The sequence below is a fragment of the Manis javanica genome, chromosome 1 (assembly GCF_040802235.1).
Source record: "Manis javanica isolate MJ-LG chromosome 1, MJ_LKY, whole genome shotgun sequence".
Taxonomy (NCBI): domain Eukaryota; kingdom Metazoa; phylum Chordata; class Mammalia; order Pholidota; family Manidae; genus Manis; species Manis javanica.
In genome coordinates this window covers 204,030,670-204,052,210 of record NC_133156.1, presented here as the reverse complement: position 1 = coordinate 204,052,210, position 21,541 = coordinate 204,030,670, and the positions used below count along the sequence as shown (strand labels likewise).

The window sequence follows — 21,541 nt, the reverse complement described above, 5'->3', positions numbered from 1 at the left end:
AGGATTTTTATACTTCAAAAAAGGCTGAATATTGGCAAATGCATAGAGTTCAACCTAATTCAAGATTGTTGTGAGGATTAAATGAATAAAATGTTAAGTTGAAGCAGTGTAACATTCCTGTTAACAACACAGGACTCCAGAACCAGCTTCCCAGAATTTAAATCCGTACTCCATCACTTTTTTTCCTGCTTGATCTTTGGTGAATTTCTTGACTCTACTGTGTCTGTTTTTGCAGCCATACAATGGGGATAAATACAGGTCAACAATCTTTTACTTGCAATTCTGAAATTTAGAAAGCTCTGAAAACTATAAGTTTGTAGAAAACTCATTTGGTAGCAAATTTTCACCTAGTTTACCGGAGGCTATTTATAGTCTGTATTTATCCCACTTAGAATGAATAAGCATATGTTTTGCTGCAGAAATATTGATTTCAGGGTGTTGCCCCAGACTTTCTGGAGAGAAGAGGTAGCATCTCTCAAATATATCTAAAACAACGCTGATTTTATTACTTTTAACAAAGGAGAATGCTGTGGCAGAACAGTCTTCCCAAAGAGCTGATCTTACATGTTTTTTACCAAAGCACAGCTGTTGCTGATTGGGGCTGGTTTCTGGGATTCTGGATTCCATAGGTACTTATTCACAAACTTGGGGTTAGGGCCAAAGAATTGACAGTCTTCCAATTTCTTGTATTTAAAGAACAGGAACTGTTTATTCACACTCTGTAATGTTCTTAAAATCTGAAAAATCCTGCACTGACTCACCTTGACCAAAAAGTTCAGGTAAGGGACTGTGGACTTTCAGTACTTACCTCATGGTTGAGAAGATTTAATTAATCTATGTAAAATGACTGGACTGTTGCCTGGCATAAAAGCTCTGTGTAGCTGGCAGGTTTTTAGTCTAAACATGCAAAGGGCCTGCCACTTCGAATTCATTTAGCATGTATTTATAAAGTGCCTGAACATGAGATTTGGTTACAGCTAAAGCCTGAACCCTCTCTTTGGGATTCCTTGGCGGAAGCGCTCTAAAGGCAGGTTTTTTCATTCAGGTGCCGGAAGGCATTTCTTTGCAAGGGCCTCTTTCCGCGGCCCTTCGGTTATCCGCATGCACCGCAGCCACTCACGCCCACGCGGTGCGTGCACTTGGCACACAAGGACCCCCCCAATACTCGTAGCTCCGCAGTCGCGTCCGGCTTCCGTCCGAGGTGTTCCAGTCCTGACCAGCCCCCAAGCGCGAGCGCGCCAGACTCACGGTCGTTCCGGCCCCCAGGGCCGGAAAGCGGGGGGCCACAGGAAGCTCGGGTAGCTGCCCGGCGCAGAGTGCCGACCCCTCCCCTCTTCACGTCGCGTGGCGCTCCGAGGGGGCGGGGCCGGATGCGCACCGACCTGGTCGCCTCCCGCGCACGCCCGGGCGCCTGCCCATTGGCCGTTGGGGCCAGGGTTCCTCCCGCGAAGCGCACCTCCCCCTAGATTTCCCGCCAGCAGGCTCCGCGCGGTGGGTACAGTGGCCGTGGTTGCTGAGACCCGCAGAGCGTTTGGGCCTAGTCGGCCGTCGCCATGTCGCGACAGAGCACTCTGTACAGCTTCTTTCCCAAGTCTCCGGCTCTGAGTAATGCTAACAAGGCGCCAGGCAGGGCCTCAGACGAAGGCGGTGGCGCTGCCGCCGCCGCCGCCACCCGAGCCTCCCCTTCCCGCGGCGGGGATGCGGTCTGGAGCGAGGACGGGCCTGGGCCCTTGGCGGGTTCCGCGCCGTCGCCCGAGGCGAGGAACCTCAACGGAGGTCTCCGGAGGGCGGCAGCGCGGGCAGTCCCCGCCAGGTATGGGGAGTGGGCGGAAGGTGGGAGTGCGGCGGCGGGGCGCATGGAGCCCGGCGAAGGGAGGCTCGCCGCGAAGTCCTGGGGGTGCGTGGCCAGGCCCTGGTCTCGGAGGAGGTGAAACTACACATTTGGCTTGAAATGGTACAGGAGCTATATATGCTGTTGGCATTGAGTGTAGATTGTAAACAGGGTAGTAGGAAATAGGCTGCGGAAAGAAGGGCTGGAGGGGAGGGGAGCCGCGCAGTCAGGAGGAAGAGAGGCGCTGGGTTCCGCCAGGTGGGGTGTGGGGTGGGGCGCGGGTGGAGAGGGAGTCCCAGCTGCTCGAGTGCGGAGGAGAAAGGGAGCTGGGAGCACTGGGGGTGGGGCGGAAGAGAAAGGAGCTTTGCTTGGTGCGGGTTGTGCCCCCAGGGCGGGGGAGGGGTGGTGCCTACCCGGGAGTGGAGGGGGTGGAAGGAGGGATGCTTGCCCGGGAGGTTGAGCGCCTGCTACCGGGAGTATGGCTTGCAGAGAGTGGGATGCAAGGAGGAGCTTGCTCTTTCCTAGCTGGGATAGCGAATCGAGGGGCCGGAGACGTTCGGACGCCAGGACGCGATAGGGGCGGCGAGCCTTCGGCCTGGGTGTGTGGGATGAGCGAGACGTGGGAGGGGGCTGAACCCCGAGCTGAGTGCGCCGGGGGTGTGTCACGCCGCAGACTAGGGGGCCTGATTGGCCCGAGTGAGGAGGGGCGGGGCGAGGCGGGGTGGGAGCAGAAAATGTTTGGGTCCGACGGGGTCATCTTGTAGGTAGACAGCGGATGAACCAGAACAGGCGAGAAGTTCAGAAGCTGTTATTGATTTCGACCCACGTAGAACTGTAGTGTCAAGTTGAAAAATGCTATAAAATGAAATAGCGCATCTTTTGTTGACGGTTCCATGAGAGGCTGGGGCATCGTAGTTTTTCCTAGGCGTTGATCTGGCACTTGTGCAGCGATGTTTAATGGCGATCGTGGGGAAGCCTGTCTGGAGGTGTTTTCCTAGCTTTTTGGGTAGTTCGGTGCTGTTCCAGGGCGCGGCTGGTCTTTCGTCGGAGCAGCTGGCGGCGACATTCTGAAAAACTAGCATTTACTGAATCCCAGGTATTAGGCATAAATTGTAATGGTGGCCGTTTGGAAGGATGAAGATATACAGGTTCAGGAAAAAAAACTTGAATTCAAGATCAGGGGCTTCGTTATTGATTTTGAACAGTGGATTTCAAAAGCCGGAGTTTGGGATGTCCTACAGATTTATCAAAGTCTAAATGCAATTATAGTGTTGCCTCGTTTAAGCGATCCTTTCAGGCAGTTTAACCATATAAGTGTGCAAGGATTAACAGGAGACGCTTCCCCAGAAGGTGTTTCTTTGGCATTAAGTTTATTTCCAGTTGGTTATTTTTGAGAAACAGGAAAAATAAGACACAGGAGAAGCTCTGAAAACAAATTACTCTTCTATAAGGGAAATTTACATTTATAAAGGAAATCTCCATTTGTTAAGCACGTCTGCCACTCTGTACCAAGAAGAGGATGACTAAAGCACACACACAAAAAAGTGGTTCGTGGAGAAGCCACTGACTTAAATCTGCATGACAACTGTACCTTTGTTTACTGTTCTTTCCTAGTAACCTCCCATAACTTCACCCAGTCCGTCTTTTGTCTTCAGTTGCAGACGGTATTTAAAGTGGTGACTTGGGCTGGGCTGTTTCCTGGAGTTACTCAGTTCTCCTTAGTATCTCAGGAATACCAGAGGTATATATGTTAATAAACTTTTGTTTTTCTCCATCTTTTATTACAGGGGGGTCTCAGTCAACTCAGAAGGGTAAAGGGAAAAATATTTTTCCTCTCCTACTTGTGCATTCTCCGTAACAGATTATTTTTGATGGCGAGAGATGTACGATGTGTTACAGCGTTTACTTGAACATGAATTGATTCTTCCTGCATCCATGCTAATGGGCACATTTATTTTATGGTTGTGCTTTATGTATTTACTAGCATACACTGTTTATTTTTTGAGGTCAATTCAGAAGACCTGGTGTAAGCACAGCACTGTTTACACTGGATCTCCTACTGTGGGGACTGTTTGCGGAGCAGTCAAGAAATAGGGACATTTGATACTAGGCTTGATATTTGGGCTTCATTCAACAAATGTTCATGTACCTACTATGCTAGGCATAGTATTAGGCATTGTGGGTCCTGGATACAACAGTGAACAGGATAAGAAAAAAAAGATTTCCAGAACAGGAGCTCAGAGTGTATGAGTCAAGCTCTGTGTGCTTTGCTAGAAGGGGTATGTGTATGGTGCAGGGTAGGGTTTAAGCTCTCTTAAGCTGAAACCCAGAGAACAGGAGTTGGCTGGGCTACTGTGGGAGTTAGTGAAGGGGATGTTAGGAAGCTCGTTCAGGAAGAAGATGGTCCTGCAAACTGTGGTAGACAGAAGATAGGAGGCAGGAACCTTGGAGAAGGTATGCAGGGATCTAGTCACAAACTGGCTGATGAGCCACAAAGCCTTGGATTTTTTTCAGCGGGCAAGTTGAAAGCTTTAATAGAAGTTGAGCATCTTTAAAAAAAAGTCTTATATTTCTTGTGCTCATGTTCAATTTTTTTTTTCTTTTTCTCCCCTTATTTCTTTCCCCTAGTCAGTATGTGATGCAAAAATCTTTTCCCACTGTGGATTGTTCTTTTTGCTCAGTTTAGGACATCTTTTGAACAGAAGTTAATGACTGTAGAGTTTTGTCAGTCTTTTTCTCTATGGTTAATACTTCTGTAGATTTTATTTAGGAAAGCCAGAGGGGAGATAGGTGCTTTAGAAATCGCCTGAAGTGTGGTGTTTGGGGGGAGACCAGTTAGGAGGCTGCTTTGGTAAAGGAGAGGGGATGGGGGGTGGGTAGTGCCAGTGGGGATGGAGAGGAGTTAGAAGAGGAGTGGAGAGAGCTGGAAGTGGTAGAGTAGTAGGGAGGTGTGGGTGATGATGTGATTATAGATTTTGGGAGATGAGAGGAAGAGTTGAGATGACATCAGTTTGAAGTGAATGGCAGTGAGAAAAGTCAGGACGTGCACGCTTCCGGGGCCTGTTTCCCAATAAACACTTTTTGTATAGTAAGATCATAATTTAGAGCTGTGAACAAGGTTTCTGACCACTTAAATCTGGTTTAAGAAAAAACACATTTTAATTATAAATCTTGGCTAGTTTATTTTTCACAATCTCATTTCAATGGTAATCATCTCAGCTGATTATGGGTAGTGCAAGAACAGTAAAAGTCTTATAAGTCTTTCTACTTGCTGTCCTCATTCAGATAAGAAGTGTCAGGCCTGACAAATCTTTTTTTTAAAGAGCCTTTAGTTAAAGGTATTAAAGGGAACTGTTTGCCTACTTGTCGGTGCCTTTCTTAATTTTCATATACTTAAACATTTATAGTAATATTTTCCAAATATTAGTATACCTAATAGTATTGTAAGGATTAAAGCATTTTAGAAAGTATCCTGTGAACCCGTGGTTTCACAGACCTAACTTGTTTTCACTGATAAAAGTATTAAAAAGGTGCTCTTTATCTTAATTTGGTCAGTGGGAACCATAAACTGACTTTCAACTTTTTAACATGACCTCAGAACTTTTGAAAATACTGATTCTGATGACAGTTCTCAGTTTTCCTTGCTCCAAAGCATGGAATTAACCCTGGTTTCTTTTAGTTTCTTTCTTAGTACTATTTCGGAAATCATATTAGATTGCCATTTTGGATGATGATTTATTAGTCACCAGTACATAAGTGGTGGGCCATAGGTCATTCCCAAGCTGAGGGAAAGCAAGCAAGGGCATATGGGCAGAGCACAGGTTAGGAGCTCGGTGTGACGGGAAAGTGGAATCGATTGCTGATGACTTCTCTTTTCTGAGTACTGCATTTAGTTACTTGAGGTTAGGGAAAGTCTACTCGAGTGGTACACCTTCAGAAGTAGGTGCAAGCACTAATAGTTGGATTTCTAAAGTTGGTTTGAGTGTTTTCACATCTGTTATGACTCAGTGTTTGCATGCACAAGTTTCTGTTAGACAAACTCAGTTTATGTTTTGTTTATAGAAGAAAATTGTAGCAGTGCTTTGGTATTTGATTTTTTTTTTTAAGTAGATGGCCAAAAATGTTGATTATGAATTTGGGGCACAATCAGTAATCAACAACAAGGTTGTGGACTAAAGAGAAAGCAAAAATAATGGGGTTTTAAAGCAGAATATTTAAAATCCGTACAATGTATATTTACCTCTACTAAGCAATTTCTTATTTTTATTTGTGTGAAGGCTTTACATTTGTTTTCCTGAGCAGTCAGCTTTTTCTCTTATATTTTTTCACTGTCCTTAAAATCCCAAGAATATCAAACATTTTAAGATATATTCAAGTTTTAAGAAAACTTTCAAAATCATAATTAAATCTTATTTATGTAAGTATATTGTTAAATAATTCCAGTACTTACTTTGGCATTTCAGCTTGGGCTTGAGGAAGAGCCAATGTATTTTACATCATAATTAATACAGTATTTAGTTGTGAGGTGACTTTTTGCCCAAGTATTTTCAGGTTGGATTTGTATTGCATAGGGCTAGATGACTGTCATTAATACTACTAACATAGTTCTAGTTATATGAAAAGAGAAAGATGTTAAAGATTGTTGGAAAATATAGCCAAATATTAAAATTGAGTGATATTAATTTATGACTTTTCACATTTTTTAAGTAGAGCCAGTTGTATATGTCTGTGATATTTTGAGATTGGCTCTTATAAGCACCAATGTATGAAAAATGCAGGTATTGAAATAGCACATTCCAACTGTGATTTCATGCTTATATTAAGTTTATGTATTTTAAAATACAGTCTTAAGTGTTGGTAGAAAAATCTGAATATTTGAATGGATTAGAGTATATGTTCCTTATATTTTGGCATTCTTTGGAAAATGCACAACTACTAAAGGTAAGAGCTTAAATGACCTTTGAAGAATTAAAGTTTGCACCCAAAAAACAGATTTAAAGAATTTCTTTGTTAGCATTAAGTAAAGTTTTGAGAAATGTTTAAAATATTTAGTTTTATTACACTATGTATTTTATTACCTGCCTAATTTCTCTTTTTGGCTGGAAGCCACTGTTTACTGGGCCCGAATTTTAAAGTTAGCATTAGAGGAAACTTGCATATTACTGATCTTTTTAATTTTAGTATTTTATAGTGTAAAATACTTAACAGTGGAGAAGTTAGGTTGTGTGTAAGATTCTATAAGTGTATGGTTATATTGAGGATAATGAGAAGCTGAAAAACAAGTTTTTGTTTTAACAGTCCAGGTTAACTTGAACAGTTCATTTTAGCTTTTCTGATAATAGGTTTATTTAAAAACTAAGTTTTTAAATTAGCTTTTTACACATTTTTTTCTCTAGTGAGGATGCACACTGCCTTTCAAAGAAATTTAAAGACGTTATAACTTATTCATGTTCAAACTTTTATTATGTAGTACAGTTATAGGTATAAAACTAAAAATCTTCCCGCTTGTCTTGGGTCTCAGTCAGAAACTTGAGGATAGAAAGGAATTTCACAAGACAGGTATGGCCATCTCATATTTTTTGCCCAAGAATTGTGATCTAGTCATTTTCTCTGGGAGTCCCTCAGATAGCTGAGATACCTGCTGTGTTGCCCTGAACCAGGCAAAGTAGAATTCCACTGGGTTTGGGGCATCCTGCTCCCTTGAACTTAAAATGTACCACCAAGATGTGCATTCTCCTGATGCACTACTGTTGTTCTTGAGATTTGTGACTGACATATGTAATGAAATAGCTGGTGTCCAGTTGAGTTCTTCTTTAGTCCTTACCCTCCATATAGCACAGTCCACACAGGTAAAAAAAAAAATACTTACTTTCAGCTTTACAAACCATGAACGTTAGTAAACCTCAAGCCATACTGCTCAGCCTCAGGGCTCACCTAGAGATTATTAAATAATCAGTACACAAGGGAGGAACTGCCTCAAACTAGCCAGCAATGGGATTAAGGTTTGCTATGTACACACCACATTCTTACCACAACTCCATCTCCAAGGGGATTTAGTTGCCCTTAAGAAGGGCAGCCAAGTCTAACATATGGTGTATCCCTTTCCGTAACCTTCCCACCCCATTCAGAGAAATCTGCCTTAGGCAACACAAAGATTGAACCTTGATGTTTCAGGACTGTATAGCCAGAAATATGCTTTCTCTGGGAAGACATACTCATTGACAAAAGTATTTGCTCTGGTTGGCCAGTCTTCTAAAAGTTACCCTCTGAGGTCAGACTCAGAACTAATAGTGTTTTTATACAGTTGAGCCCTGAACCACATAGGTTTGAACTGCTTGTGTCTACTTACATGCAGATTTTTTTTCCAATAAGTGTATTGGAAAAAATGATGGAGATTAGAGACAACGTCTTTTTTAGCTTACTTTATTATAATACAGTATATGATATAACACAGAATACATATTAACTGTTTTATGTTATCGGTAAGGCTTCTGGTCAACAGTAGGCTATTTAAGTTTTGGGGATGGAAAAGTTAAACTCTGATTTTTGACTGTGAAGGGTGATTTTTGACTGTGAGGGGTCGGTGCACCTAACTAAACCTCCACCCTAACCTCCCCCTGCCCCCACATCATTCAAAGGTTGGCTGTATAATCAAAGGTTGCTGTAGATTACTTTGAGTTGAGAAGAATGAATGTACCATAAAGGCCCTTGAGCCAAGCACTAGCCCCTGTCATACTTCCTTTCTTCTCCTCTAATTAATTGTCTAGCATAGGGGTTTCTGTAAGTCATATTTTTTGAAGAAAGGAATAGTTTAATTTCCTGATAGGGTCTGAATAAAGGTGGCTTTAATTGACTAGTGATTACTACTCTTAAAATATTCTGGTTTGTAATGTACTTGTTTTACTTTTGTAGTTAAGCGGAAACCTTCAAGCAGGTTTAGAATCTTGGTATATAGTACTTGAGCAGAATTTATCAGCCATTGTGGCCCATCACCAGGGACTCTAGTTGTAGTCTGTTAGCTAGATTCTTCACTCCCTCCTCTCCCTGTCTCAGAAAACTTTCAGGCCTAAATTAGTTTTTGTGAAGGTTGAATATTTGCTTTTGAAACCATAGGCATATGTACTCATTTATTTTGGGCATATAACACACTTACCTGTTGAGTTTTTCCATGACGCTAGATTTTTAGGGACAGGTGGGTAGATAGCTTTTGGAGTGTTTAAAATACATAGGAGATTAACTGGAAATAGATTGCAAGGCAAAGCCTAATGATGTAATATTTAATATAATTAGCAAATTACAGAGTTGATATGCGTGGTGGTTTGTTAATGCTGTGGGTCAGATCCTGTTCTTGGTATATACCATATTGCAGCAGTATAGGTTTGATTTGTACAATGCATGTACAATGAGTCTCTGTCTTTTTTTTTTGCCATCAGTATTCTCCCCAAATTACATTTTAAACTTTGAACGATTGAGTAGTATATCACCGTAATACCAGAATTCATTCTTTGCCTTTGCTTTAATAAATAAGCATTCTGATATTTGATATTTTTTAAAAGATTTAAACATCTGATTTTCAAAAGATAATTCTAGAATTTCTAGTTTGAATTTTAATGCCAGAAGACATCAAAGAAGTCTTATGCCTTCCTTGTAATTGTTTACTTGTACGTAATTGCCTGTAATGCAACTTAACCAAATATTAACCAGGTTTGTATTTCCTTTTGGCAACAGTTCTTGTGACTTCTCACCAGGCGATTTGGTTTGGGCCAAGATGGAGGGTTACCCTTGGTGGCCTTGTTTGGTTTACAACCACCCTTTTGATGGAACATTCATCCGTGAGAAGGGCAAGTCTAAGTCTGTTCGAGTTCATGTACAGTTTTTTGATGACAGCCCAACAAGGGGCTGGGTTAGCAAAAGGCTATTAAAGCCGTATACAGGTAAGGAGTCCCTCTGCAGTGTGTTAGAGTGTATGGGAGAGAGTGCATGCACAGGAGCGCAAGAGTCAGTGTCTCCCATAAAGTGAAATTAAGTGTATTTTACTCCAATAAATTGCAGGAGTGGTGTGGGGGAAAGCTCTAGCATGGGAAAAGGCTTAGATGCAGCTGGTTGTCAGCCAGTTTGTGGTGTGGAGTGGAATTTCTATTTCTGTCCTTTGGGTGTGACACAACAATATATACCTTTGAAGAAAAAATTGGATCTCAATGATTTGGACCAAAACACAAATTCAGACAGGAAAAGGGTAAATTAATTAGTGTCCCTATCTTAAAGGATCCAAAAGAAAGGCAGTGTGGTGAGGATACACAGCATATAGATAGTGGCATTTGCTAAGACAGATGGAGACCACATGCTACCGGGCCTTCAAAATCTTTTATCTACAAGCACATCTGAGTTGAGTTTCGCATTAGACTTCTGGAACCTTAACTTCTCTTCCCAGGTCCAGTGTTACTTGTCACTGACATCAGTCCTGTATGTGTGGCTTCACTTGGGCTTGGTGCCCTTATCAGTCTCGTGAATTGCATAGTGCATGCAGAGTGTGACTGCAGGATACAGTGCTTTTACACTTGAGCACGGACAAGTCCTTGCCCATTATCCTCAGACTTTCAAGGCTCGGATGTTACTTGGGAATCAAAACAGAGGTCATCAGTCAGTTTGCCAGATATCTCTGAGAATCATGGCTGTTGGCCTGTCTTGTGGGGTGGGCACACTAAAGAAAGTTAAGTCTACATAGAAATCTGATATGCCAGGATAGGAAGAGAATCAGGAAATTTGGTTCCATCTTCTCCACTAATTGGCTGTGTAATCTTGGCCAACCAAAGTAACTTGCTTTCTGATACTGTTTATTCATAAGAGAGTTGTGCAGATAAGAGGTCTTTTTCCAGGACTAATTTTGAGATTCTAAACAAAGCTTTGGCAAAATCACTTTAAAAAGATAAAAAAAAGTTTACATTTATTTTGTCATTATTTTATAACGTCACCCCTGTATGTAGTGCTCTTTGCCCTTTAAATTGCCAGATTGTTGCAATACCTGTATATGAATAAATCAGAATCTCTCCCCACCCCCCTGCCCCCAATTTTTCTAGTCTGTCTGAGAATTGTAGTTTGCGTCAGGGTTCCTTTTGGGAATGAAGATGATCACTAGATAAGTGGGGGATGAGTAGCGCTTTAACAGACATTTCAGAAAAAGTTCAGGAGCCACCCTGCAAGCATTTTGTTGAAATTTATAGCTTTTCAGTTTTTTAGATGGGAAATAGCACCTTTATTTTAGGCAGTCCATAAAAGTTGCTAATTTCATGGGAATTCAGGATGTCCTATTTTAGGATACAGAAAGAAATGTAATGTTTGGATCTTAAAATTAGACAAATTCATGCTTATTATAATTATATTTGGACAGAAGGAGAGAGCAGACACTCCTAGTTAACCTCTAGAAAAGAACAATTTTGTATCATCAGACTTGTGATATGCATCTAATCTTTTGTCAGTGGATGGAAATGTCATTTACTATTACAGCTTTTTATTTTATCTTATTTTTTTATTTTTTATTATTTTATTTTTGCTATCAATCTACAATTACATGAAGAACACTATGTTTACCAGGCTCCCCTCCTCACCAAGTCCCCCCCTCACACCCCACTACAGTCACTGTCCATCAGCGTATTACAGCTTTTTAAAATGAAATGAATAAAGGAAGAGTTTCACTTTAAAGCAGAGTAAGACATTTTGATGCAACTATTTTGGGAAAAAAATTTAACCTTCAAAGTTTGACATGAGTTACTTAACTCATAGAGTTTTTGTTTTTTTCTATTATATCCTGTCTGCCTGCCTTGGGGGCAAAACTTATTTTAATATCATTTAATAACTTTCCCTTCTGAAGTAATTTTATTTTAAAAAGGGAGTCTAAACAAACTCTTTTTACATCTCATGCCTCACATAAAAAGGTGTGCTTTAACCTGTCTAGGGCCATAGTGCCAGGTTATTAGAAGACAGACTTAAGTGATCCTGGGTGACCCAGGTGAAATAGGTAATGTCAATTTCACTGGTAGTTTTTCCCTGAAAACTCCTTTCTTGTGAGCTTTATTGATCTGTCAATCAGAAATAGGCATTAAAAATTATACTTCATGTCATTCTTGTTCATTATGACAAGTGTCGGTTGAGACAACTACCCTGCCATCAGCTCTTTATAAATACCATACATATTCTTTTAGGTTCAAAATCGAAGGAGGCCCAGAAAGGAGGTCATTTTTATAGTGAAAAGCCTGAAATACTCAGAGCAATGCAACGTGCAGATGAAGCCTTGAATAAAGACAAGATTAAGAGGCTCGAGTTGGCAGTGTGTGATGAGCCCTCAGAACCAGAGGAGGAAGAGACGGAGGTGGGACACTAGAAACAGTTCTGTTAGGGGAGTAATGAAAAGGGGGTGCATATTAAAGTGAAACAGTCTTAATTTATATACAGTTGCATTTTATATTCACTTTAGTACTTAAACACTCATAAGTTTGTACTTCCCTGGACTAAATGAAGTTAGATCACTTAGACTGAGCAGCCGTTTTCATCCAGCCTGCTGGAGGACACATGCTGTAAGATAATAAGCAGTGACCTAGGGACAGGAAGGACATGTTGGTAAAATTGGTCATGGTGTCTGGTAGTAAGCTATGTGAGGGTGTGGTCAGGCCCTGGAAATTAATTACCCAGTTTTATGCTCTTAATACCTCTGGTATTTGGATTGATAAGAATAGAGGTTGAAGAACTTTGAAATAAAACCTTGGTTTCAAATGTTGATGGTCATATATAAGTGAATTAAATCCTGCTAAGGAAATGAACAAATAATTGGTTCACTTAAACCAAACATGGTCATTATTCTCCAATTTAGTAAATTAATGAGCTGTGTGCTTAAGAGAGATTCATCTATGTAAGTAACCAAGTTTGATTTTATGTTTTATTCTCATCTTATAGATAGGGAATAAGCAAGTTATGGTATTTTAATAGAAATGAATTTTTTGAATCTTATTTTTGACCAGGAATCATAACATTAGCCAGAGGTTTAGAATTGGATGATAACTACAGAGATCATTTAGTCTCATCCTATACATGTGAGGGAGATCTATATGGGAATGTGTTTTGTCCAAGATAGAACTGGTTTATAGAAGTGTAAGAACTAGAACCAATATTACACTAAAGAAAGAGTAAACTTCATAATATGACCATCTGTAGGAGGAGAGATAGAAGAAAGATAAGAGCAATTTAAAGTTATTTCCATAGCTGACTGTGAATGAGGAATCACCTGTAGTCATGCTAATAACTTTATCACTATTGTATAGGACAGAATCACTTAATGCTGTAGTGATACTTGCTTCAATGTTAGCTGAAACTGAAATTGATATTTCTTAAGAAAGAAAATATGTTATCTTTCTGGAGGTGGGTTCTTCTCTTGATATATGAAGTTCCAGCATGCTGACATTTTCCAAATTCTCCTTTGTTTTTAAATAAATTTTCCTTGCCTTCTAGGTAGGTGCAACTGATGCATCAGATAAGAGTGGAGAAGATGATGAAATTGAGAGTGAAGAGGAAGTGCCACCTAAGGTGCAAGGATCTAGGCGTAGTAGCCGTCAAACAAAAAAACGAAGGGTCATATCAGACTCTGAGAGTGACATTGGTGGCTCAGATGTGGAATTCAAGCCAGATGCAAAGGAGGAAGGAAGCAGTGATGAAATAAGCAGTGGAGTAGGGGACAGTGACAGTGAAGGCCTAGACAGAGCTGTCAAAGTTGCTCCAAAGCGGAGGAGAATGGTGACTGGAAATGGCTCCCTGAAAAAGAAAAGTTCAAAGAAGGAAATGTCCTTAGCCACCAAACGAGCAACTGGCATTTCATCAGAAACCAAGAGTACTTTGAGTGCTTTTTCTGCCTCTCAAAATTCTGACTCCCAAGCCCTCATTAGTGGAGGATGTGATGACAGTAGTCGCCCCACTATCTGGTATCACGAAACTTTAGAATGGCTTAAAGAGGAAAAGAGAAGAGATGTGCACAGGAGGCGTCCTGATCACCCTGATTTTGATGCATCTACACTCCACGTGCCTGAGGATTTCCTTAATTCCTGTACTCCTGGCATGAGAAAGTGGTGGCAAATTAAATCTCAAAACTTTGATCTTGTTATATTTTATAAGGTGGGGAAATTTTATGAGCTGTATCACATGGATGCTCTTGTTGGAGTCAGTGAATTAGGGCTGGTATTCATGAAAGGCAACTGGGCTCATTCTGGTTTCCCTGAAATTGGATTTGGCCGATACTCAGATTCCCTGGTCCAGAAAGGCTATAAAGTAGCACGAGTGGAACAGACTGAGACCCCGGAAATGATGGAGGCACGATGCCGAAAGATGGCACACATATCTAAGTATGATAGAGTAGTGAGGAGGGAAATCTGTAGGGTCATAACGAAGGGCACGCAGACCTACAGTGTGCTGGAAGGTGACCCCTCTGAGAACTACAGCAAATATCTTCTTAGCCTCAAGGAAAAGGAGGAAGATTGTTCTGGCCACACTCGAGTGTATGGTGTGTGCTTTGTTGATACTTCACTGGGCAAATTTTTCATAGGTCAGTTTTCAGATGACCGCCATTGTTCCAGGTTTAGGACTCTAGTGGCACATTATCCTCCAGTGCAAGTCTTGTTTGAGAAAGGCAGTCTCTCAGCAGAAACGAAGATGGTTCTGAAGGGCTCATTATCCTCTTCTCTTCAGGAAGGCCTGATACCAGGCTCCCAGTTTTGGGATGCAGTCAAAACTTTGAGAACTCTCCTTGAAGAAGGGTATTTTACAGAAAAGTTAAATGAGAAAAATGGGGTGATGTTGCCCCAAGTGCTTAGAGGCATGACATCAGAGTCTGATTCTCTTGGGTTGACACCAGGAGAGAAAAGTGAATTGGCCCTCTCTGCTCTAGGTGGTTGTGTCTTCTACCTCAAAAAATGCCTTATTGATCAAGAGCTTTTATCAATGGCTAATTTTGAAGAATATAGTCCCTTGGATTCTGGCATGGTCAGTGGTACAAGACCTGGTGCTGTTTTTGCTAAAGCCAATCAACGAATGGTGCTAGATGCTGTAACACTGAACAACTTGGAGATTTTTCTGAATGGCACGAATGGTTCTACCGAAGGAACTCTGCTAGAGAAGATTGATACTTGCCATACTCCTTTTGGTAAGCGGCTCCTAAAGCAATGGCTTTGTGCCCCACTCTGTAACCCTTATGCTATCAATGATCGTCTGGATGCCATAGAAGACCTCATGCTTGTGCCTGACAAAATCTCTGAGGTTGTAGACCTTCTAAAAAAGCTTCCAGACCTTGAGAGGCTACTAAGTAAAATTCATAATGTTGGGTCTCCCCTCAAGAGCCAGAACCACCCAGATAGCAGGGCTATAATGTATGAAGAAACGACATACAGCAAAAAAAAGATAATTGATTTTCTTTCTGCTCTAGAAGGATTCAAAGCAGTATGTACAATTATAGAGATTATGGAAGAAGTTGTTGATGACTTTAAGTCTAAAATACTTAAGCAGGTTATTACTCTGAAGACAAAAAATCCTGAAGGCCGGTTCCCTGATTTGACTGTAGAATTGAACCGATGGGATACAGCCTTTGATCATGAAAAGGCTCGAAAGACTGGACTCATTACTCCCAAAGCAGGATTTGATGTGGATTATGACCAGGCTCTTGCTGACATAAGAGAAAATGAACAGAGCCTCCTGGAATACTTGGAGAAACAGCGCAGTCGAATTGGCTGTAGGACCATAGTCTATTGGGGGATCGGTAGGAACCGTTACCAGTTGGAAATTCCAGAGAATTTCATCACCCGTAATTTGCCAGAAGAATATGAGTTGAAATCCACCAAGAAGGGCTGTAAACGATACTGGACCAAAACTATTGAGAAGAAGTTGGCAAATCTGATAAATGCTGAAGAACGGAGAGATGTGTCATTGAAGGACTGTATGCGGCGACTATTCTATAACTTTGATAAAAATTACAAGGACTGGCAGTCTGCTGTAGAGTGCATCGCAGTGTTAGGTAAGGCTTTCAATAAGCTTATTTCTAGGGCTTTGGTTAGCGATGCCCTGAGTTTCAGCTGTGCAATGAGATGTAAGTCCACTGGAGAGTCCCCATTGAGGCATATACCTAAACACCACAAAGCATATATTTGGAAAAGTACGTGACTTGCAGCCTCAGTAGGCAAAATGCCTGGGTCACTCATAGCAATTTAAGTTCTTTACTGGAAACTCAGCCTTTCGACTTTAGTCTTGAATAACTGAGCAAAGGGTTGATAAAAGACTTCTAGTGCATTTAATGAAGCAACCTCTATTCTAGAGCAAATTTCCTTTTCAGTTGAATTTTTAGTATTCAATAAATACTGTTTTTAAGCTACTATTTTTTGTACACTGATTTTAAAACTATCCCTTGACTGGTCACTTCTTTAGTTTTATTGTAACATTCAGGCATTTTTTTTGTATTCCAGTGGGTTTCTATGTGCATATTTTCCAAGATTTAATCTCCCATTTTCTCTCTTTGCTCAGACTATCAAACTTCCTTTCCTACAGTTGATTTCTAAGAGCTCCAGTACTTGTCTTTGTAATTTGGTAGCCTTTTCAGCTTCATAAGTTAATTTTGTTTTTCTTTAAATTTTTGAGCCTTTGCCATTTTATTTATTAGGCTTTTAAAAAAAATATTAGCAACCATAGTTTATCCCAATTTGTAACACTATTTTGATCTGAACACAGTTGTACAGACAACTCTACAGAATAGAACAGCATCTTCTGTTTTGAGTGTGCCACATGTATTCTTTAAATCAACATAGCTTCAAACAATTTGGTGGGTAATTTATAAAGTCTTCCCTCAGCAGAGATGTTGAAATAGGTGAATTCAGTTTCCTCTTAAGATTGTTTTATAGATCAGTGTCCCTATTGTTGGATTCTCTTCTACAAAGTGTTAGCTCCAGGATTATGTCACATACAAGATCATTATAGCATCACACTCCTGTATCTCTTAGCTTCCCCTTGGCATTTCTCTGGTTCAGATGTTAGGAGACTTAAGTCTTACTTGAAGGGGAGAGATTCTTGAGCTGAAATTGAAAGTTATTTCTCGTTTCACTACAAGTGCTATAATGAACACAGGCACATTAGAACAGTTAGGGTAATGACTCATTGTCAGTTAATGAGTACATTAACAAAGCATTTTATGTATTACAGTTAATGATAATGATGTCACTAACTAGAGTACCTGTTTGAGAAAAACTGCTGTGTCTTAAAAGCAAGTAGTAGAAATACCACCTCCTTTGAAAAAGCATTATTGGTAGAAGCTGGGTCTTTGGGCTTATAAAGAGATCTTATAATGACAATACTTCAGTTTTACCTTTTCTTCAACAGATGTCTTATTGTGCCTGGCTGACTACAGTCGAGGGGGTGATGGCCCTATGTGTCGCCCAGTAATTCTCTTTCCAGAAGACACTCCCCCCTTCTTAGACCTTAAAGGATCACGCCATCCCTGCATTACAAAGACTTTTTTTGGAGATGACTTTATTCCTAATGACATTTTAATAGGCTGTGAGGAAGAGGAGGAGGAAAATGGCAAAGCTTATTGTGTGCTTGTTACTGGACCAAACATGGGTGGCAAATCTACACTCATGAGACAGGTAAACTGACTCTTAAGGCTTTCTTACAATAAAGAATATATTACATATTAAGCTATTCTTTTTCCAATACCACATGAATTGCATAGAATTCAGTCACTGAGGAAGCAAAGGGAAGCCCCTTGTGTTAGAAAATTGAGAAACGAATTTACCTCATTGTTCAAATGTCTGCCTGTTAGGGGAAGTAGGCATGAAACAGGTTGGGGGGGGGGCATTTCAGGAAATGATTTCTGTACAAACTCTATGACTTGATTGAATTCCTCAGAAGGTAGATATATTCATAATGAATGAAAAGTATGCTGCTATTGCAGGTCTGCCTTTAGATTTCCATTGTAGGGAACCCTTTTTAGCTGAACCATGGTAGACTTACTGATAGGAAAGCAAGTAAAATTCATGACTTCTACTAACTATTGAGAGCTGCTTTTGGGGAAGATAATTAAAAGATTAGTCTTTCTTTTACACAAGTGGTTAGCCAGCCAATTGAACTGGACATGGCCTTTACATTTTTAAAGGGTTGTAAAAAAGTGCAAAAGACATTGGGCCCTTATCAGAAAGTGTTTGATGACCCCCTGCTCTCCTGTGCATTAACTTCTCTTAACCAGTTTTGTTAACTAGACAGTGGCAGTATAATGTAGTTAACCCTTTTTTCATTTTTCATTAAAAATTGCCTGGAGAGCTTGACAAAGTAGTACAGGGAGGTGGCGGTGGGTTTCCATCCTCTGAAATTGGTCCATTTGGTGTGGAGATAGTTCTGGATATCAGTTTTAAAGAGCTCCCAAGTGATTTACTGTGTAGGTAGGGTTGAGACTCACTGGTATAGTGGTTCCATATACAGGCTCTGAAGTTTTAAGGCCATTTAAGCCCTGTTAAGGCTCTTGGCCTTTCTAAGCCTTACTTTTCCTACTTAAAGATTGTATGTAGAGGTTTTTTAGAGTGCCTGACTCCTATGTAATGGTTCTTAAGATGAGTGTTTATTAGATTAGCTTATTGTCTCTTGGATCTCTGTGTCTACATGTATACCTGTGTTCTTTAATACCAGTCATAAAAGACTTTTTCCTCCCTCATTCACAGGCTGGCCTATTAGCTGTAATGGCCCAGATGGGTTGTTATGTACCTGCTGAAGTATGTAGGCTCACACCAATTGATAGAGTGTTTACTAGACTTGGTGCTTCAGACAGAATAATGTCAGGTGAGGGTTTTTCTTTCCACCCAAGGCTTTATTATTTGATAGTTATTTCTCTATTTTAAGCAATTAAAAAAATCTGCCTCTAAATCTATATATGCCTTTTTTTCTGGTATAGACATTCTGGTATTTTAAGAATTGTATAATCTCTTAATGAGATTTAACCTTTAGTGTTACTGGGTAGCTCATAATAGATCCAAATGATATGAACATCATGTTATGAGTCTTAAAATGTTATACTCTTACAGGATTCTTAAAGTGAATACCTATTCATCATTTTTTCAGGTGAAAGCACATTTTTTGTTGAATTGAGTGAAACTGCCAGTATACTTAGACATGCAACAGTACATTCCCTGGTGCTTGTGGATGAATTAGGTAAGACGTTACTATTTCCATTTGAAGGCTGTATTTTAAAACATTTGTACACTTTTTCTGGAAGAACTTCTGAAAGACATCTCTTAAATATACTTGTATTTTTTTTTTTAACTTACCTTTGTGCCATAGACCCATAGTTGGAGATAAGAGATAATGCGAAAGGTCTTGCTTTAAATTTCATAATCTTACTAAAATTTAGTTGTCTTAATAAGGGGATAATGAGAATATTCAAGGAGAACTAATTGAAGACCAGGCTACAGAGCAGTACTGTACTACCACCGAAGGGCCTTAAGCAGACCTATTTATAGAATACTGTTGGATTTAGTGACTGATGCTGCTGTTCATTGTTTTCTCCCCCCATTCCAGTGTACTTTGTGAGGTACATTTTGGGGTATATAATAAGGCAGAGTATGTAATGTAATTTGTGCATATTTTACTTTGACAGGAAGAGGTACTGCAACATTTGATGGGACAGCAATAGCAAATGCAGTTGTTAAGGAACTTGCTGAGAATATAAAGTGTCGTACACTGTTTTCTACCCACTACCATTCATTAGTTGAAGATTATTCTCAAAATGTTGCAGTGCGCCTAGGACACATGGTAGGTGCAAAATATTAAAAAATTGTTGAGGTTTTTGAATCGGGTACTTCCATTGTTAGCACGTAACTAACAAAATATTTTCTTTTTTAAGGCATGCATGGTAGAAAACGAATGTGAAGATCCCAGCCAGGAGATGATTACCTTCCTCTATAAATTCATTAAGGGAGCTTGTCCTAAAAGCTATGGCTTTAACGCAGCAAGGCTTGCTAATCTTCCAGAGGAGGTTATTCAGAAGGGGCATAGAAAAGCAAGAGAATTCGAGACGATGACTCAGTCACTGCGATTGTTTCGGTAATTACATACAATTTTGCTGTGCAGAATTTATTAAAATAAGAGGGATTAATGATACACTGTAAGAAATGTGAACTAAAACTTTTTCTTTTCTATTTTAAGGGAAGTTTGCCTGGCTAGTGAAAAGTCGACTGTAGATGCTGAAGCTATCCATAAGTTGCTGACTTTGATTAAGCAATTATAGACTACATTGGAAGCTTTGGGTTGACTTTTGACAAAGTTGGTAAATTCAGACAACATTATGCTCTAATAAACTTTATTTTTTAAAAATGACCATTTTTCCATTTTCTTTCTAGGAAATTAAACCCTTTTAATTCTTAACTACCTTCTACATAATGGTTATTGAATACTCCACAATATATTAAGTCTAGATGTTATGGTACATGCATACACTTTCAGGCTGTTTATACCCACTGTCACCAATACACATAAATGGGGGTAGGGGAAAGCTATGAAACTGTATAGGGCTGTATATATACTTGTCTCAGCTTAATGCAGGAAATTGTTTTAATTTCCAGCAGTTTGTCTAACTGTTCAAAAAAAAACTATGAACAGAGTTAAAATACAGGACTGTTTTTAAGAGACTTTCTAAAGTGTACTTTAAAACATAGTAGTTTTTACCTTTCACAAAACTGAGTTACAAGAATACTTTTTGTTATACAGTGCATCCCTTCCTAGGAAGTCTCATTAAAACACTCTTTTTCTAGGGGTGATTTTTTTGAATGCTGCACAGGGAAGGGAAGGAAATATAGTCTTAACTTTTCTTAAAGGATACCAGAAACATTGCTGGATATAATTTAAGATTAGTGTTTTCTCTTTCATAGAAAGAACGTACATACTGGGACATGAGTACAGTTACAGCAAGTCTAGGTGTGCTAACAAAACAGGGCACATTCAAGTACAATAAGATTTTGCTTGAAATTAAAAACAAAACTACATGAGATTAAAGCATTAAAATCATATTTCTCAATCTGAATACATGTTAAAAAAAATCGAAAGAAATGCAGAAGTGCTAGCTCACATTTTTACCATATTACAAAAGCAATTGGTACCCATGTCCATAAAGGCAGCAACAAAGCTGCTTGTCTATTGAAGAGTACTACTGCAAAGTGGACTGCATTCAATGCTAGTTGTAAAAACACCAGCTTTTTTCAGAAGTTGGTATCTGTACAAAATTGCAGCTTATTTTCTTCACTTCTGTCCCTTCAAAAGTCTTTACACAGTAATGCTAAAACACCCAGCTTTGAGATCCTGAGTCAATATATTGCCACTTTCTTTTTGGTAGCTTGAGCTTCATAGTGTCAACTGACCTCGTGTATCCATTTTTAATACAGTCTCTTCCTGTAGCATGGGCAAAAGTTTTAAATCTTCTTCCAAAAAAAATGTTCTAAGTTATGATGTTAGAATGGCAGGACTTTTTCTTTAGGGAAGGAATTCAGTTGTGCTGCAATGTATTAGATTCTATAGGTGGAGCAGAGTCATATAGTGTATCTGTATCATGTGTAGGCTCACCAGCTAATGTACAGGGATTAGACAGTGTTCCAGCACCACAGTCACAGAAAAACCTAAAGCAAAATGAAAACCCAAAAATTAGGAAAGTGA

The 21,541-nt window shown here is 39.9% G+C and overlaps 2 protein-coding genes across 3 annotated transcripts in view; one reads left to right on the top strand and one right to left on the bottom strand.

Annotated features, from left to right (window-relative positions):
* Positions 1-1,434: 1,434 nt before the first annotated feature.
* MSH6 (mutS homolog 6) lies at positions 1,435-20,212 on the top strand. Of its 2 annotated transcripts, XM_017655236.3 has the most exons (10): positions 1,435-1,813; positions 9,560-9,765; positions 12,031-12,197; positions 13,331-15,875; positions 17,228-17,493; positions 18,562-18,679; positions 18,959-19,048; positions 19,494-19,648; positions 19,740-19,939; positions 20,042-20,212. In XM_017655236.3, exons 1-10 carry the CDS (start codon positions 1,554-1,556, stop codon positions 20,121-20,123), a joined length of 4,089 nt encoding a protein of 1,362 aa, XP_017510725.3. In that variant the 5' UTR covers positions 1,435-1,553; the 3' UTR covers positions 20,124-20,212. The 2 variants fall into 2 exon arrangements, with proteins under 2 accessions (XP_017510725.3, XP_073069579.1); XM_073213478.1 differs by lacking the exons at positions 9,560-9,765; positions 12,031-12,197 and having other exon boundaries at positions 1,616-1,813.
* The window catches only part of FBXO11 (F-box protein 11), a 105,807-nt gene continuing 104,444 nt past the window's right edge, over positions 20,179-21,541 (bottom strand). The window contains exon 23 of the mRNA XM_037024441.2: positions 20,179-21,504. Coding sequence (XP_036880336.1) covers positions 21,375-21,504 — 130 coding nt within the window. The 3' untranslated portion in view covers positions 20,179-21,374. The remainder of the gene's footprint in view (positions 21,505-21,541) is intronic.

Coding starts and splice junctions, on each gene's coding strand:
- MSH6 (XM_017655236.3), top strand. CDS start 1,554: ATGTCGCGACAGAGCACTCTGTACAGCTTCTTTCCCAAGTCTCCGGCT. Junction 12,198..13,330: donor CAGAGGAGGAAGAGACGGAG/GTGGGACACTAG, acceptor CTTGCCTTCTAG/GTAGGTGCAACTGATGCATC. Junction 17,494..18,561: donor AATCTACACTCATGAGACAG/GTAAACTGACTC, acceptor CCTCATTCACAG/GCTGGCCTATTAGCTGTAAT.